The sequence below is a fragment of the Ornithorhynchus anatinus genome, chromosome 8, assembly GCF_004115215.2.
Source record: "Ornithorhynchus anatinus isolate Pmale09 chromosome 8, mOrnAna1.pri.v4, whole genome shotgun sequence".
NCBI lineage: Eukaryota > Metazoa > Chordata > Mammalia > Monotremata > Ornithorhynchidae > Ornithorhynchus > Ornithorhynchus anatinus.
In genome coordinates, this window is record NC_041735.1 from 13,016,733 (window position 1) to 13,033,262 (window position 16,530).

At 43.4% G+C, this 16,530-nt stretch overlaps 1 protein-coding gene across 1 annotated transcript in view; it reads right to left on the bottom strand.

Moving 5' to 3' along the window:
- PMEPA1 (prostate transmembrane protein, androgen induced 1) overlaps window positions 1–15,906 on the bottom strand; it is a 68,131-nt gene extending 52,225 nt beyond the window's left edge. Inside the window, exon 1 of the mRNA XM_001510335.5 lies at window positions 15,425–15,906. Within this exon, the coding sequence (XP_001510385.1) occupies window positions 15,425–15,527 (103 nt within the window). The 5' untranslated portion in view covers window positions 15,528–15,906. The remainder of the gene's footprint in view (window positions 1–15,424) is intronic.
- Between the last annotated feature and the right edge of the window lie 624 nt (window positions 15,907–16,530).

A 16,530-nucleotide genomic window follows, 5' to 3' on the forward strand; every position in this document is an offset into this window, starting at 1 on the left:
TCTAAGGGGGAAAGAGAACAGGGACTGAATCCTCATTTTACAATTCAGGCAATGGAGGCACAGAGAAGACAAGTGACTCTCCCCAGGTCATAGAGCACATAAGTGGTAGAGCTAGAATTGGAACCCAGGACTCCTGACACCCAGTCCTGGGCTCTTTCTGTGCACTCCTAGGTTGGGGAGGGTTCGGGAGTGACTTTAGACCCACAAAAGGTTCTCCTTTCCCACAACTTCTTCATGTAAATCCAGAGAAGGCGGAAACATCAGCCTGCTATAGTCTCTGGGGGTCCCCTAACAGGCCTGGTCAAAGTCTGGAAATCACTGGCCCACACTCCAAAATCCTAGGACCAATAGGAGCCCAGTGATAACTTTGGTGGGGGGAGTTGGCACCCTGGCTCTTGGCAATGAAATCCCTCAGTTAAATTATGGAAAATTTGCTTTACCAGGGAGTGAGGAGTCTGAGTTTAGGCAAAAAACAGATTACAGTCTAAGGAAAATGAGGAAGTGGGAAAGAGTCACCTGCAGTACTGAATGTGGGTGAGGACAAACATTATCTAATTTTTTACCATCTTTGACCAATCTCTCTGGACACACTTTGTTCTGCAGTGAGGCTGATTAGTGAATATAAAAGAGAGGCTAGGAAACACTTTTAATAAACATGAGCAATTAAAAAGCTTTAAAGTGACTCATATCCCCCAAACTGCACAAGCTACATTTACCCCAGCACTTAGTACAGTGGTTGGCACACTGGAAGTGTTTAACCAATACTATTATTGTTAATACAGTACCTACATATTAGTCTAAAAAGCCCAAGTTTTTTCAGCAAATATGCCACTTCGAAGGATAAAATCTGAGTGCCCCAAAAAGTAAAACTGAAAAGAAAATTGGATAGCTAATGGAATAGATGAGTGAAATGTGTATGCCTACTCCATTAAGAGGTCAATTAGGTATTGTATTTTACCTTCCAGTACCCAGGAAGTTTATTCAGTTTATTCATTTTAAGAGGACAACATTCAGCTCTGAAATGCCATCTAGCAAACACAAAATATGCTTGTGTGTTTCACTTCCTCTTTTTCTTTTGAAATAGTCAAATGAAGCGGGGTGTTGAGGCAATTATCTGGATTTTATAAACCTGCTTTTGCCAGAAATATCCAGACAATATAAACTCAGGGCTTTGAATGATCAAGAAAACTGCTTCAATTACGCTAGGGTAGACCTGGCCTACGGACAATCTTTTCGTTCGTACTGCCAACAGGACTGATAACAAATCAATAGGTTTATGCGCTACCAACTAATGCACTATTAATCAGATTCTCTTCCTGCATCAAGGGAGAACAGGCATAGGGATGGCTATGTTAACTTGACGGGGGAGGGGAGGAGAATGGGTTTCTTACCTAACACTCTGCAGTAACCGCAGTTCTGAGTGGGTGCCCTAAAGATGGGGTACAGCAGCAGTGGGGGACAGCAGCGCTAGAACTGGGGTGGTGGGCTTGCCCTTCCCGCAACTAATTCCGCTGCTCCCTTCCCTTTTTATCCCAACATCTTTCGGTGCCCTTGAAAGAAACAAAATTGGGAGGACCAGAGAGGGCCACTCAATGAGCAATTCTCTGACAAAGATTCCCTCCGCTTCCTGTCGAGAATTCAGGAGAGGAAATCAGGTTCTTCTCCTCGCTCTGGTTTCTGAGGCTGCAAGGCAGCATCCTCGGGAGCTACAGGAGGAGAAACAATAACACTGGCTCCAAATACCTCTGAAATCAAACAAGTTAAGGCCTATTGAGACGAATTAAATCTAAACATACTCCCTTACCAGTTCCCTTGGTTTTTCAGGGAAATGATTCTTGCACAGAGCTTCATCTTATCAATCAATCAATGGTGTTTATTTAGTGCTTCTTGAGTACAGAGCACTGTAATAAGCGCTTGAGAGAGAGTACAATACAGTAGACATGTTTGCTGCACTTTAGGAGCTTACAGCCTAGGGAAGGCCACACAACATGATATTCAATCAATCAATCAATCATACTTATCAAGCGCTTACTATGTGCAGAGCACTGTATTAAGCACTTGAGAGAGTACAGTACAACAGAGTTGAATAAAGATATTCTATCTGATGGCTCACGTATCTTGGCTACTTAATTCACTGGAACTTGTGAATAGGAGCAGAGCTATGATTTCGCCATCCCTACACATTAAGTTTATTGCCTCCCCCTAGTTTAATTATAAATGTTTAATTATGAAATTATCATTATAAAAATAGAGACGTCATATTATGAACTTACTTTGAAATGGGCACAGCCCAGCACACTGCCTTCCTTTCAGCTACAGAACTGATGGTTTTGTAGAAGGCTGATGCCAATTCCATCGCAGTGCACTGACTGCTTTTTCCTTTAGCTAGTTTTGTACACTCAGCCACAATCAACCTTTCTTCAGCCACTTGTTATTGAAATAAATATGAGCAAAAGAAAAATAACAAAATGGGCATTCTTCCACTTGTCCCCAACTAACCGCACCACTTGAGCAAGCTCGTTTCCATGGTCATAAGGTATATAATTAAATAATGAAGGTATTTGTCATGTGCTTATTATGTGCCAAGCACTGTACTACGCTCTGGGTTATGTACAAGGTACTTAGATAGGACACAGTCATCTCAAAAGTCACACAGCAGGCAAGTGGAATGGCGAATCAAACCCGGGCCTTCCAACTCCCAGTCCTATGATCTTTCCACTAGGCCACGCTGCCTGTCAAGGAACACCACCACATTGTTTGTTTTGTAGGGTACTCACTGTGGCCTAGTGGAAAAAGCATGGACCTGGGAGACAAGAGGACCTGGGTTCTAATTCCGGCTCTGCCACTTGTTTGCTATATGACCCTGGGTAAGTCACTTAACTTCTCTTAGGTCAGTTTCCTCCTTTGTAAAATGGGGATTCATTTCTACTTACTCCTACTTAGACTGGGAGCCCCACTTGAGATAGGGATTGTACCTTACCTAATTATCTCGTATCTATCCCAATGCTTAGTACGGTTCTTGGCACATAGTGAGCACTTAACAAGTACTATTAAAAATAATAATAATTGCAACTGAAAAAATATGCATAGGTTCTTCACGTGAATCCCATGTGGGACAGAGGCTGTGGATCAACGGACTATACTGTATATACTCCAGTGCTTAGCACAGGGTCTGGCAAATAGTAAATACTTAACAAATATCACAATTATTATATTAATATGGACTTTTTTTCTCCTAAAAAAACTGCTACCTCCTTCCCTCAACCCTTGCTAACTTGGGCCTATCAAGAAACTGTCACGGCTTCAAGAGTATCGCTCTCTCAGTTTCCTCTAGGAATGGATTGTGAAAAAGCATCTAAAAGTTTTTTCTGCTGACTGTGACAGTGGTCAGACAATTTGTCTTCACTCAGAAACTCCCTTCACTTCTCTTTTTTTGGGAAGAAAACAGTTGCCGCTTATGAACATAATCATAATGATAGTAATAACAATTATGGTATTTGTTAAGCACTTACCAAGTGCCAAGCACTGTTCTAATTGCTGGGGTAAATACACGGGAATCAGGTTGTCTCACATGGGACTCACAGTCTTAGTCCCCACTTTACAGATGAGGGAACTGAGGCACAGAGAAGTGAAGTGACCTGCCCAAGGTCACAGCAGATGAGTGGCAGAGCTGGGATCAGAACCCACGTCCTCTGACTCCCAAGCCCATGTTCTTTCCACTAAGCCACACTTGCTTCTCTAACAGAAGAAATGTACAGAAAGAAATAAATGGGGGCAGTAAGTCGATGATGAAGAGAAAGTCTGAAGACAAATGCCAGAACATTTGAGAAAAAAACTGAATTGTAATTCTCACCATAAGATACCCCGGAGTTACAGTTTCTCTTCTTTATCCAGTTCTGCTAGGAGGTCATGAAGTCACTTTAGAGAAAGGTAAACAAAGCCTCAGGGAGGCAAAGTACAATGAATTAACTCCTACCTCACAGAGGTATTTTGGAGTTTCAATAATTAATATGCATGAAGCTCTCAAGCTCTTGACATGACAGTGACTGAGAATCCTGCTCTTTATACAACAATGTGGTGAAGTAATTCTGATAATGCCTGGTTTGAATTTAAGACCAAGGGCACCAGTCTAGATCTTCCACAGAAATCACAGATCTACAAAGAGGATCTAGATGAGCCCTCCGTCTGAGGCTAGCTGAGCCCGTTAAGCACCTAGGAAGCAGCATGGCCTAGTGGAATGAGCACGGACCTGTGAAACAGATGACCTGGGTTCTAATCCTGGCTCCACCATTTGGCTGCTGTGTAACCTTAGGCAAGGCACTTACCTTATCTGTGTCTCAGTTACCCCATCTATAAAATGGCGATTAAGACTGTGAGCCTTATGCACGACAGGGACAGTGTACAACCTCATGATCTGTATCAGTCAGTCAGCCGTATTTATTGAGTGCTTCCTGTGTGCAGAGCACTGTACTAAGTGCTTGGGAGAGTACAACAGTAAGCTGACACATTCCCTGTCAACGAGCTTACAGTCTAGAGGGCAAGACAGACATTAATATAAATAAATAAATTACAGATATATACATAAGTGCTGTGGGGTTGGGAGGGGGGATGAATAACGGGAGCAAGTCAGGGCGACACAGAAGGAAGTGGGAGAAGAGGAAAGGAGGGCTTAGTCAGGGAAGGCCTCTTGGAGGAGATGTGCATCCAATAAAGCTTTGAAGTGGGGGAGAGCCACCCCAGTGTTAGTATAGTGCCTGGACCATAGTAAGTGCTTAACAAACACCATAAAAAAAAATACACTCACCAATGGTATTTAAAAGAGCCAGTCATTTTGGCATGGAAGCCATACGAACAAGGTACATAACGTAGCTCAGGGCTAAAAAACATCTATGTCTGTAACAAATATCTTTTTCCTTAGCCTTCTTTACTCGTTAAAAGATCAAGGCAAGAGGACCCCTCTTTAGCTATTCCTTGGCTGTACGCATCTCAGGACAAATTGGGAACAAACCTTTACTCTCCCCTTTCCTTCTCCTCTGACAACCAAATAGGAGGAAGCTGAAACATATTTAAACATATTTTTAAAATAAAATAAAATCAGTATGCTACACATTTTGCCTTGCTGCAGGTTGGAAAGAGCTAGGTCACATATAATAATTGTGGCATTTGTTATTTGTGGCGCTTACTATATGCCAAGCACCACACTAAACTCTCGAGTAGATACAGGAAAATCAGGTCCCAGCATGGGGCTCACAGAGCAAGTAGGAGGGAGAACAGGTATTGAGTCCCTATTTTGAATTGAGGAAACTGAAACACAGAGAAGTGACTTTGCAAGATCATCCAAGCAGGTAAAGTGGAGCTGGGATTAGAACCCAGGGCCTCTGACTCCCAGGCTTTTTCCACTAGGTCTCGCTGCTTCAAGGGCAACCGGTAGAAAAAGGAAGTAGCCCCCCTTCTCCCTCAGACAAAGGCACAGTCCCCACGTCTTTCAAAATGCTGTCACACGTTTCCTAAAGAATAACCCCCAGGCTTATAGAAGGGGAAAAAATGGAACGAGAGCCCAATTCACGATGATATAACTCTGAAGACATGATCCACAATTGCAACTCATGTTTACACCCAGGTTTTGTGGGGACAAGTGTCAATGGTATCATGTTTGTCCATTACAGAAATCACCATCCATACGCACCTGCGTTTGATCCTCTACACAGATATGACAGCATTTAGCTGTGATCTATTGTAATGATTCCCAGCGATGACCAGAAAGCAGTTTTTAAGTGATGGTTAGGATTACTTAGTCGGTTATATTCCACCAATGTAATTGACACCTATTCCATCATCCTTAATACACCCACTTCTTTCTCCCATACCATAAATAGATTAGAAAAGTTTCTGCAGATGGCCATGACCCCATTTGTTTGTATGCTTAGCCATGTATGAATCATTCTTGGCTGCAGCAGCACTCTGGAATTACTGAACGATAACTAGGCGGCACAGACACCAATAAATGAATCATGCTTTCCGCAAGACCAAACCTTTGGGCTTTTACAGACACCAATTACAAAGTAAAAAGAAAAGAACAAAGAAATTACTCAGTGTGTTTGCACAAAGTCATGCAAAGTTGATTCATAGGTTTACAGAATTATTACTGACTAAATCGTTTTCAGGTGATAGAGTAAAAAACCTGCTCTGACATATCACCCGGAGAAGAGTATAGGAGACTCAAGTGCGGGCCCAGACTCTTTCAGAGCTCCAAGTAATTTAAATGTTTCATTTCATGTTCTGCTGTTTTTTGAAAATACAGTTGAGTAAAAGAACTTCATTACTGCTGGATAGACTCTGTTAATGGAATGTGTCCTGTCATGGGCTTGGGGATAAATATTCCCCTAGGTTTTGTCGATTCCTTTAGAGAAATTACTTTTTTCAAGTATTGGAGGGAAAGAAATAGCCTGTTTCAGAACCGAAAAGAAAATAGCAGAAAAATTAGAACTGCAAGTTCCTTGAGAAGAGGGGTCGGGTCTACCATGCCTATTGTACTCTCCTAAGGATGACAGTGCTCTGCACATAGCAAGTGCTTAATAAATACCATTGACTGAATGATTAAAACATCTTCTAAAATAAGGATTACAATGCAAATGATCAACAAGGAGTTCCCATCAATCTCTAATAGACATTCTCCTAAAAACATTTAGAACTTTTTTTCTTAACCTCGAAAATTTATAAAAACTGAAAAACTTCCCTTCTTATGCTTTAAACCAGAAACTTTGTCTCATGTAAACTCTCCCCCATTCTACAGGAAAAGAGTCACAACCCTGGTCTATTTTAATGACATCTCCTCCTCTAGGAGGCACATTCATTGACCTGATGTCAAGATTAGCCTTCAAGTTCCCGTGCACAGGGTAAGAGAAACACAGACATAGATAGAAGAGAACAAAGAGTAATTTTTATGCAGAGATTTTCTTCTGAGCATGTGTAATCTCTGCTATATTTATTTAAAAGCATTTCAGATGGGACTGAAAGCAGAACTGGTCTTGCATATTTGGCCTATATCTATAGAGCAAATTGAAGTGGAATGATAAGCAATTTTCCAGAGATTTTGATCAGTGTAAGTGACTGATATGAATATTTCCGGCTTAAAAAAAAAGCATGTTTTCATCGCCAGGTGTATTTATTGAGTGCCTACTTGTGCAGAGCAATTGTGCTTGGGCCTTTAACTCGCTATCTGGTTCTTCTGACCTGATTTATCCATGACCTTCCCGATTACTTCACCTGTTGACATACAGTCTCAGTTCTGCCACAAAACGTGTGCTCACGATACTTTGGGGACAGAACACTGTTTGAAAATTAGGGAGTGTTCTTCCGACAGCACTCACATCTCTCTGGATAGGAAGCAATGGTATGTCAGAAGAAACAGATGTGCACCATTTCCATAACGCCTGCGGGGTCTGTCAGGAATGTTAGTCTCTGCGTCACAAGAGGGTTGAGCGCATTGCTTTAGAGACCTGGATTCCTCATGTATGTCAAATCCCAGGAGGAAAAAAAGCTAATGGCTTTACCTGATTCCCAGGGTACTCCCGTGTGTAGTACACAATTCCCATATACTGAAACAGATTCGGGCCCCAGGGGAGATCCAAAACTAAAGGAGCAAAGGATTGCTGATTTTTCATAATAAACTGACCAGGGTTTGTAGGTGCCCCTTATGCACTGAAAGTGTTTAGGCTTCAAGCTTTATGGACAAATTTTTCCTTATCTATAAGAAATGTCTTCTTGCCAGTTTTCTTCTTCCTTTTTTCACTGTGCCAGGAACCGATGGTATCACATCTGCCCACAGAGGTATTCCACACGAACTTTCTAAAAATGCCCTTGAAAACTCACTGCATTCAGAAAATACCCCCATGATCTACGCAGGTTGTTGGTTTTTTTCGGTGGGAAAGGGAGAAGGTTATTTTTCAAACATTTTCTCTTTCTTGCTGCAGTAGAATCCATAGCCGTTCTCTGAGAACTAGCAAGCACAAGAGTGACTGGAATAAGCCTAGTTTTATTTAGTCTATCAAAACATATTTTTGTCTCCTGATACTGTCAAGCAGCTGGTGAAAGGTCTTATTTAAAACATCACTTTAAAAATTGAGATACTACAAATTCTTAGTACCTTCTTATTGTTAAGCAGCTCTTCACGGAAACCATCTCTAAAAAAAAACAAACTTCAGAAGATGGTTTAAAATTACGGTCACTGACAGGAAATAGACAGTGTCTATTTTCTCTCATAAAAATGTTAGTAGAATTAAAGAAAGGGGCTGAAATCAAAACCAGAGGGATCTGTATTATTTCCAGAAAGGACAAATTAAATACAGTAGTCAATGGATCTAGTTTGAGAAATTCAAAACTTTCATGATTAGTGACTCCAGTGTGGTTGGTCCTTCCTGGACTGGTGGAAATTTTCAATCTGGTCAAAATGTACGCAGTGTGAGGAAACTGAAAAACTATACCACATTTCTGAGTCCTAGGTGGAGAAGAATGAGGGATGTTGGAAGAAAACTGGAATCCTAAAAAGCCAGCCTTCAGAGATGAGTAAGTAACTTCTGTTAAAAATTCCGATCCCCAAACTGTACCGGAAGCCGTTCTCGTTATCAAATAATTAAAGCAGTCAGTAAGGTAGTTCTGAAAACCCATTTGTGAATACTGATGATGAACAGCTTTAATTCAAAGGTGCCTGAAAAGGAAGGCTGCCTTTTTGAGCTGTCTAATTCCTCTGAAATTCTAATTAATTTTAAGGTATGTTGCTGGTGTTCTAAGCCAACTGACCTTGTTTTTTTCAAAAAAAGGAAATTATAATTTTTTAAAAGTGGTGAAATGCATTATCGCAATATTCTGAAGATTGTGAGCCCTGCAAATATTTAAATTGAATGCTAAAATCGTTCATATTAATTCAATATGGCCATGCTAGGTTAACTCTTTAAATGCCCCAGAGTATCCCAAACTCCAGTTTTCTCTTCAGGATTGTGGGTCACACCCATTAAGATATAACAGATAAGATTAACCTGCGCCTATTTACATCATTATGAACAGTAACAACTGCACACAGAGGAAATTTTTCAAACTGAACAAAGCCTTCAGTCATATAATATTCATCTCATTGCCTCATGCTGGGAGGTGAGTATTCTTTCTGCAATAAATATTGCTGGCAATACCTATGCCAAGAAATTAGCTGTAATGGATTGGTGGGTGGTTAATACCTGTGGAGAGAACTGTGCCCTTCAGCAGTGTTGAAACCAGTAAAATTTCCCTGCTGAAATCCTATTTTCCATTGATTTTGTTATTCAAACCAACCCAAATTAGAGTTACCAAAGAATGAACTACCTAAACCCCACTGACTTCCTGGGGAGGGAGGAAAACCCCTATGTGTTATAAGATTGGGACTTTTCATTAGAATCAGGGCATTTGATTTCTAGTTCTTTATTGATTCAGTTTTAGGGAAAGGTATATGTCATAAGATCCCAGCTCTGGATTTTAATTTTAGCCAACTGTCAACACAACAGTGGAAATTTTGGTTTTGTCTCTTCTTAGGAAAGCAAGAACCCAGTTACATGCTGACAGTCCTTGTAAGCAAAAGGTCTGAGTTTTCAGTACAACTGGACCTTCAAATTCCCTTTAAAAAAATCTCCGGAAACTGGAAGAGGAATAAACCTATTCTACTTAGGAAGTTACGGAACACCAGAATCTCTGTGTCAAATACTTTGTGGGTTCTGAACACCACCCACATCTAAAGCCTGGCTACTGCTCAGTAACTTTTGACATTTTTCTAAAATGACTTATTCCGGTTTGAACCAAACACCTCCTTACTACAAAATGACAAGATACGATGTGTCTAAAATCTGCTTATTAATGTCACACTAAGAGGAAAAGTTGAATCAAGCCTGCCAGCGCTGCTTTGCATCGTAAATTATTTCAGGCTCCGCATTTCAACGCAGATCTCTAAATTTTGATGCACCTTGAAGGAAAAGGGGGACGGGGATAAAAACCTGGTACCCAAGAAGCCAGAAAATAAAGAGAGGATGATGAGCATAGAAACAAAAATTTCTCATTTCTTACTTGAATGCTTTGCCAAAAGAAACTAAAGCGGCTACTGTTGTCCCATGAGAAAAAGTCACAATTTAAAGGCTGGGCACACTGAGGGTAGCTAAGGTCTGCTAATCTGTCTTTGGTTTCAATCAAAGGTGGGCTAAAGCCACCTGAAAATTATTGGTGGAAACCATATTTCCATTCAGTCGGGAGGCTGATGAATGCATAACCTGAACTAATTTTCTGAAATATGTATTTCACACACACACATAAACCCATATAAAGTTCAGGGGGAACCGCTGACTCCTAGTCAGTCTCATTCCTTCAAATAATCACAGCCCTGCATTACCAAAAACTGATGGTGGAAATCTTGAAGCAGGAAATTAAATTGAATGAAAAACTTTTCATCTACCATGATTCCCATCTGAGTGATCTAAAAATCTTGCTTGTTACATAGGCAATACCTGAAAATAGCCAGTTATACAGAACTGGCCTTTTCAGGAAAACACCCCTCACGATCGGCTCCTTATCATTCAAAGCCAACAGCTTGTTTAAAAACAACTTCCTTCCATCTGAAAATGTTAGTGAACGTCTTGTCTCATCAAGAGAAAACTCAGTGTGATGACTGAATGGCTGGGCCTGAAGTCCTGAAAGTATCTAAAAGTATGCATTTACTTTAAAAATATGTATCACTTCTGTAAGCACCAGGGTACAACCTGCCTCCATAATTAAAAGCTGAAGGCAGATTTTTCCATCCTCAGTCCGAATTGACTCCCTAATATTCTCCCCCACCACCACCTCAGCAACATCCCCCACCAAACGTTTTTTTCAGCCTGCACCAGCCTTCGAGTTCCCTGAGACTATCGGAGTCCAGCCCTGAGGAGAAGCTGTTGCTGGCACGAATTTGAGACAACTTTGCAAGAGCTCTTTTTATTTGGAAATGAGATTGCACAGATTTGCTGAGCTTATCCGTAGGAGTAATTTTGCCAAAAAAGAGGTTTAACTGTTTCCAGTATGTTGGTAAGCTGGCTTTTGAAGGAAGATGGGTGTAGCATTACTCTGTTTGTTGAGAAGAAGAATTAGTTATTTACAGACTTGCAAGCCCTACACTCACCTCTGACCTTCAGTCACCCTGCCTGACTGATTAGGACTGTACAGGAGTCGTCTGGCTGGCTCAACCTGACTTTCTGAAGGCTGGCAATGAACCACTATGGAGCAGAATGGATTCCTCTCTTCAGATCGGTACAGTAGTCAGATGTTTTGTAAGCCTAGAAGAACTATTCCATTTAATGCTGACTTCTGAATCCTTAATCAAAGATTTCCCTGCAGTAGCCAGTAACCTTATCTTTCAGGAATCTATAACTTATTTGAAATGGAGTTTTTCTAAAACACATACACACACCCACACACACACACACGGAATGTCATGCCTAAACCATTCCCTGAAGGTCAATGGGGGATTGAGGGAGTAATATTTATTGATATGATTCACTGCTTTGTCTTTTACGGCAAGAGACAATCATTCACAAAATAAATCAATCCAAAGACCTACATTACTAGATTTCCAAGATGAAATTGGTCTCATTTTAAAATCAGGTCAATGGAAATAGAAAAAAAAACTTGATTAGAACTGCATCAGAGGATGCAAACTATTTGTTTCCAATGAGGCTGGAAATGAGTTAACTAACATAAAGAACGTTCATTTCTTCGGATTAGAACTAAAGCTGAAAAGGGGGTCAACAAATATATGATAGTGAATGGATGGACAATCCCTTCTTCAAAAGTAAGGAATGAATTCTGTGGTCTTATGTCTCCAGCGCTTCAATGTGGTAGCTTTTAATCACAGTGCCCATAATTCAGGGAAAAGAGATGCTTTCATTTTGATATATTCTGTGGCAGTGAACTCATATTCAAGTATCACAGTGCATGTGATGGGAAACCTTGAACCTTGAACCATCTCATTTAATAGGTTATTAAAGTCAAGGAAGAGTAATGATCTACTCAGAGATGGTAGCGTTAAAAAAATCAGGAAAATCCTACTTAGTTCTGACTGAACACGGACGAGATTAAATCTGCATATAGTGCTATAGGTTATGTTTTATTTTAAAATTTGAGGTGGTCGTATTTTGGAATCCAATCTACAAAGGCCAGTCCTTTTCCCAAAATTCGCATAACTAAGTCACGATCTAAGATTTCTCAGGAGTGCCCAGTAAAAAGCAGCATTTCACCCTGAAAACCCTGATAATCACAATGGAACAATAAGTCTGAAAACCAACTTTTAACAACTCCTTCAGCATGTAAACTCCTTTGAGAGCGGTGACTTTGCCTATATACCAGTTGTGTTCTGGAAGCACCTAGTACATTGGGGACCTTGTTAAATGTTAAAAATAGCAATAATAATGACATTCCTAAAGCTCAATGTTTTAAATCACTCAATTCTCAACCAAACTTTAAAGCACTGTTGAAAAATTAATGTGAAATGAGCTTTCCAATTAAATCAAATGGGATCAGATTTCCATTTCTTCCAGTGTAAGGATAGACTTAAATCCACAGGGTCAAAAGATTTCCTAACTGTGACATAATCATTTAGGAAAATCTTCATTATTTTTTTCAATAAACACACATTTTCAAAATGTATCTTCTCCGCCTTCTTCATCTTCTTCTTCTTCTTCTTCTTCTTCTTCTTCTAGGTTTCCTCCCTTCCCAAATAATTAAGGGCCTTGTTTAAAAAATACGTTGATCACAGAGGCTAATTAGGACACCTAAAAACCAGACTCTCCAGCAAAAGTGTTAACAATGCTAACCTTGTGGGTCAGACTCTCCACAGCACCACTTCATCAGAAGTGAGAAATGCAGTCTATTTGGAAGAACAGACAGTTAGAGCAGACAACTAAATTAACAAGGCTGTCTGGGTGTCAGCCAAAACATCATTATAGCTGATTAGTTGAGAGGAAGGGACAGAAATAAAAATGATGAATTTGGAAAAAATTCCTAAAATGAATGAAGAAAAAAAAGGTAAAAATACCACTTTCTGCAAACCACTCTGTTACAAGATGGATCATAATATGGTATTAAAAGTAATTTTGACCTCCTTGATCAATAAGCTTCCTTTTTTAACTATACCCAAAAATGCTACTGGATCTTCTCATTTGTTGGTACACTATTTCATTTCAGATCTTGAATGTCTATATACATAATATTCAGATGCACTGCCTTATCCCCTAAGAGTTCAAAAGGCAACCTTGGATAGCAAGAGAGAAAAATGGGGAAATTCTGTCCTTGCTTTTTTTTTTTCACTACAAAGGAGGCAGAATAGTATTCAATAACAACTTCAAATGATTTGGAGAGATTAGAATTGAATGCCTGCCTATGCTCCCGTAACCACAGCAAAGCACCATCCCTCGCAACTCCTGCTCCCCAATCTCAAAAGATGGGGTCATTTGTTATTTTTACCTTTGCCACAGTGCAGTGCTGTTTAAATGCTGGTCAAACACTCAACCTAATGTGTAGCAAGAGCATATGTTAAACTGCCTAATGAGTCACACATTACCATGATCCTTCTTAGATGTTCACAAACACTGAACAAGCATCTCCATGCAATCGTTGGGTTGTGACTAACATCCTAGATGGGTCTGTGGACCAAAAATCCCACCCAATCACAATCCCAGTGTGCTTTTCTAGGTGGAAAATGGAGATGGCACCTGCCTGGCGTCCTATTACCAAACACATATATATATGTATATATATATATATATATTTTCACATTTCCCTGAGTTTAGCCCATTGTTCTCTTTCCAACGGTCACTATTAAATAGGCATCGTTATGTAGGCGGCTGGTTGAGCAGAGAGAAGGAACTGCTAAGATGGCAATGTCAGTGTCTACACTGACAAGAAACGTGGGGAAACGGGGGTTGATATCCGGCTAACTCAAAGCAAAACATTTCTGCCCGAAGTAACTGGATAGGCCTCCCAACTCATTTCAGCTAATTTCCTTAGTGTCAACTTGGCCAGTGGGCACGTTCATCCTCGTATTCCCTTCCTCCCCCTCTCACCCATCATTTGAAGGAGGGGGAAAAAAAAAAAAGGACCCACCTTTGACTCATTTAACCACTGCCCTGGCTAGACACAGGCCAACCCTGCCCAGCCCCAGGCTATTTATAAGCGCACACACGCGTATACACACATAGGGGCACACGCACGGGTGGAAGGGCATTTTGACCAGCAAAGTAGGGCTGGAAGCCGTCGAGTTGCTCGATCGCGATCGTCCCTTGGGAAGGAAAACTGAAACTTCATTGATTTAATTCCCCGGCCTCCGATCCTTTCCCCGATCGCTCCCGGGCTAAGGGGAACCCGAGGGGGCGAGGGCGTCTGTCTTCCGGCCACCGACCCCCCACTTTTTCCCCAGCCCCGGGAGGGTCAGGGATTGGGGTCACCGCACCCCAGAAGGTCCCCTGGAGGGCACCTGGTTAAACCGGGAGCAAAGAAACGTGGCCCCGTGGAAAGAGCCCGGGCTTGGGAGTCAGAGGTCATGGGTTCAAATCCCGGCTCGGCCACTCGTCAACTGTGTGACGAGTTCACTGGGCCTCAGTTATCCCATCTGTAGAATGGGGATGAAGACCTCGCGTGGCACAACCTCATCACCTCGTATCCTTCCCAGCGCTTGGCACCTAGTAAGGGCTTAACAAATGCCATCCTCATGCTGCACGGTTTTCCCGGAATGGGCCGAGAAGAGGGGGGTCCGGAGGAGGCCAAAGAGGTTGGGGGGGGGGGGGGGTCCGGGAACTCCCGGGTCCCCTCCCCCCGGCCCGGCTGGCTGCGGGACAAAACCGGGAAGGATCCGCGCCCGTCCCCACCGGTCACTGGCCACAGGGGGAGGTCGAGGCAGGGCCGAGGCTGGGGCTTTGCGCCCGGTGCAGTTGCGGCGCAACTTTGCTCCTTCGCCCCCCAACCTCGGGGGGTGAGGACGGACAGGGGACACACAAATTAGGGACATACAAATTAGGGACCCGGGGTGGCAGGAGGCTTCGGCCTCCTGGCCGCGCTCGGCAGCGGCGGGAGGAGGAGGAGGAGGTGGGGAAGAAGAAGGAGGAGGAGGAGGCGGGGAAGGAGGCAGGGAGGGCGGCAACCCAAACTTTTTTTTTCCTTCTTTGCTTTCCAAGAAGCGCAGCCCAAAGCGTCCCGAGCCCCGCACCCCCCCCCCCCACCACCCCCAAGGAGGAGAAGAGCAAAACCCTCCGAGAAACGGGACCTCCGCCCTCGGAGCCCGCAGCGGGAAAAGGGAAGGAGGATGGGGGGCATCTTTCCCCGGGAAGGGCGGAGAAGGAGCAGGGGAGACCCAACCCGAGAGACGAGCCCGAGGAATACTTACTGATCTCCATACTCTGAAACAAAGACCTTTTGCAGTTGCATGTGCAGGAGACATTGGGCTGACCGGCGGCGGCGGTGCTGTTCAGACCCATCAAGTTATACATTGAAAAAAGAGAGGAAAACGGGGGGCTTGGAGCAGAGCGGAGGGGGCTCCGGGAAGCACAACATAAAGGACGGTTCTGCCGTCGCTACCGCTGCGGAACAGGAAGGAGGAAGAGGACTGGCTTTAAAAAAAAAAAATTCTTATTAAAAAATTCAAACGCCCCAAAAAAAACGGGAGGGGGGGAAGCAGTCAAACGGGAGGAAAATGTGGTGCTGCTTCTCTTCCCCCCCCTCCTTTCTCTCTCCCTCTCTCCAGCCTTTTAAGTTTCTCCGCACAAGCGCCGGTGGCAGTCGACTTGCTACTTTGTTTCTCCGCTTGTCGGGCCGATTCGGAGCGGCTTCCCCCACCACTCCGCCTCCTCCTCCTCCTCCTCCTCCTCCTCCTCCTCCTCCTCCTCCTCATTCAAGTCCAAGGAGATTCGGTTTCATCCGAAGATACGAGTCTGAAGCAGGCAGACGGCCTGACGTCAGCGCTAGACGGGACTGCCCTTTTCCACCGCATCGGGGGGGGGGGGGGGGAGAAGGCGGGGAGGGGGAGAGGGAAGAGGGAAAAGGGAAAAGGGAAAGAAAAAAAAAGGTGTCGGGGGGAGGGATGGGGAGGCGGGGAGGGAGGAGCCCCCCGCCCGGCTGCACCAATCCCAGACCTCGTGCGGGGTTTTTCTCCCCCCACCCCCCTTTCCCGGACCGCCCTTCTCCCGATCCCCGTAAAAAGGGCGGGATGGGAGCAGGGAAGCGGGATTTGCGGGGGGGGGGGGCCCCGCGCTGCCTCTTAAAGCCATAGCGCCTACCCACCGCTCACCTCCTCCAGGAGGCCTTCCCGATCTCAGCCCCCCCCATCCCGCTGCTGCTGCTCCCCCCACCCTCCCCTCAGCACTGTGCTCCTGTGTCTATGTTATTTATTGCCCTATTTATTTCTTAATGAGATGTGCAACGCGCCTACTGAGCGCTCACCTCGTCCAGGAGGCCTTCCCGATCTCAGCCCCCCATCTCTCTGCTGCTGCTCCC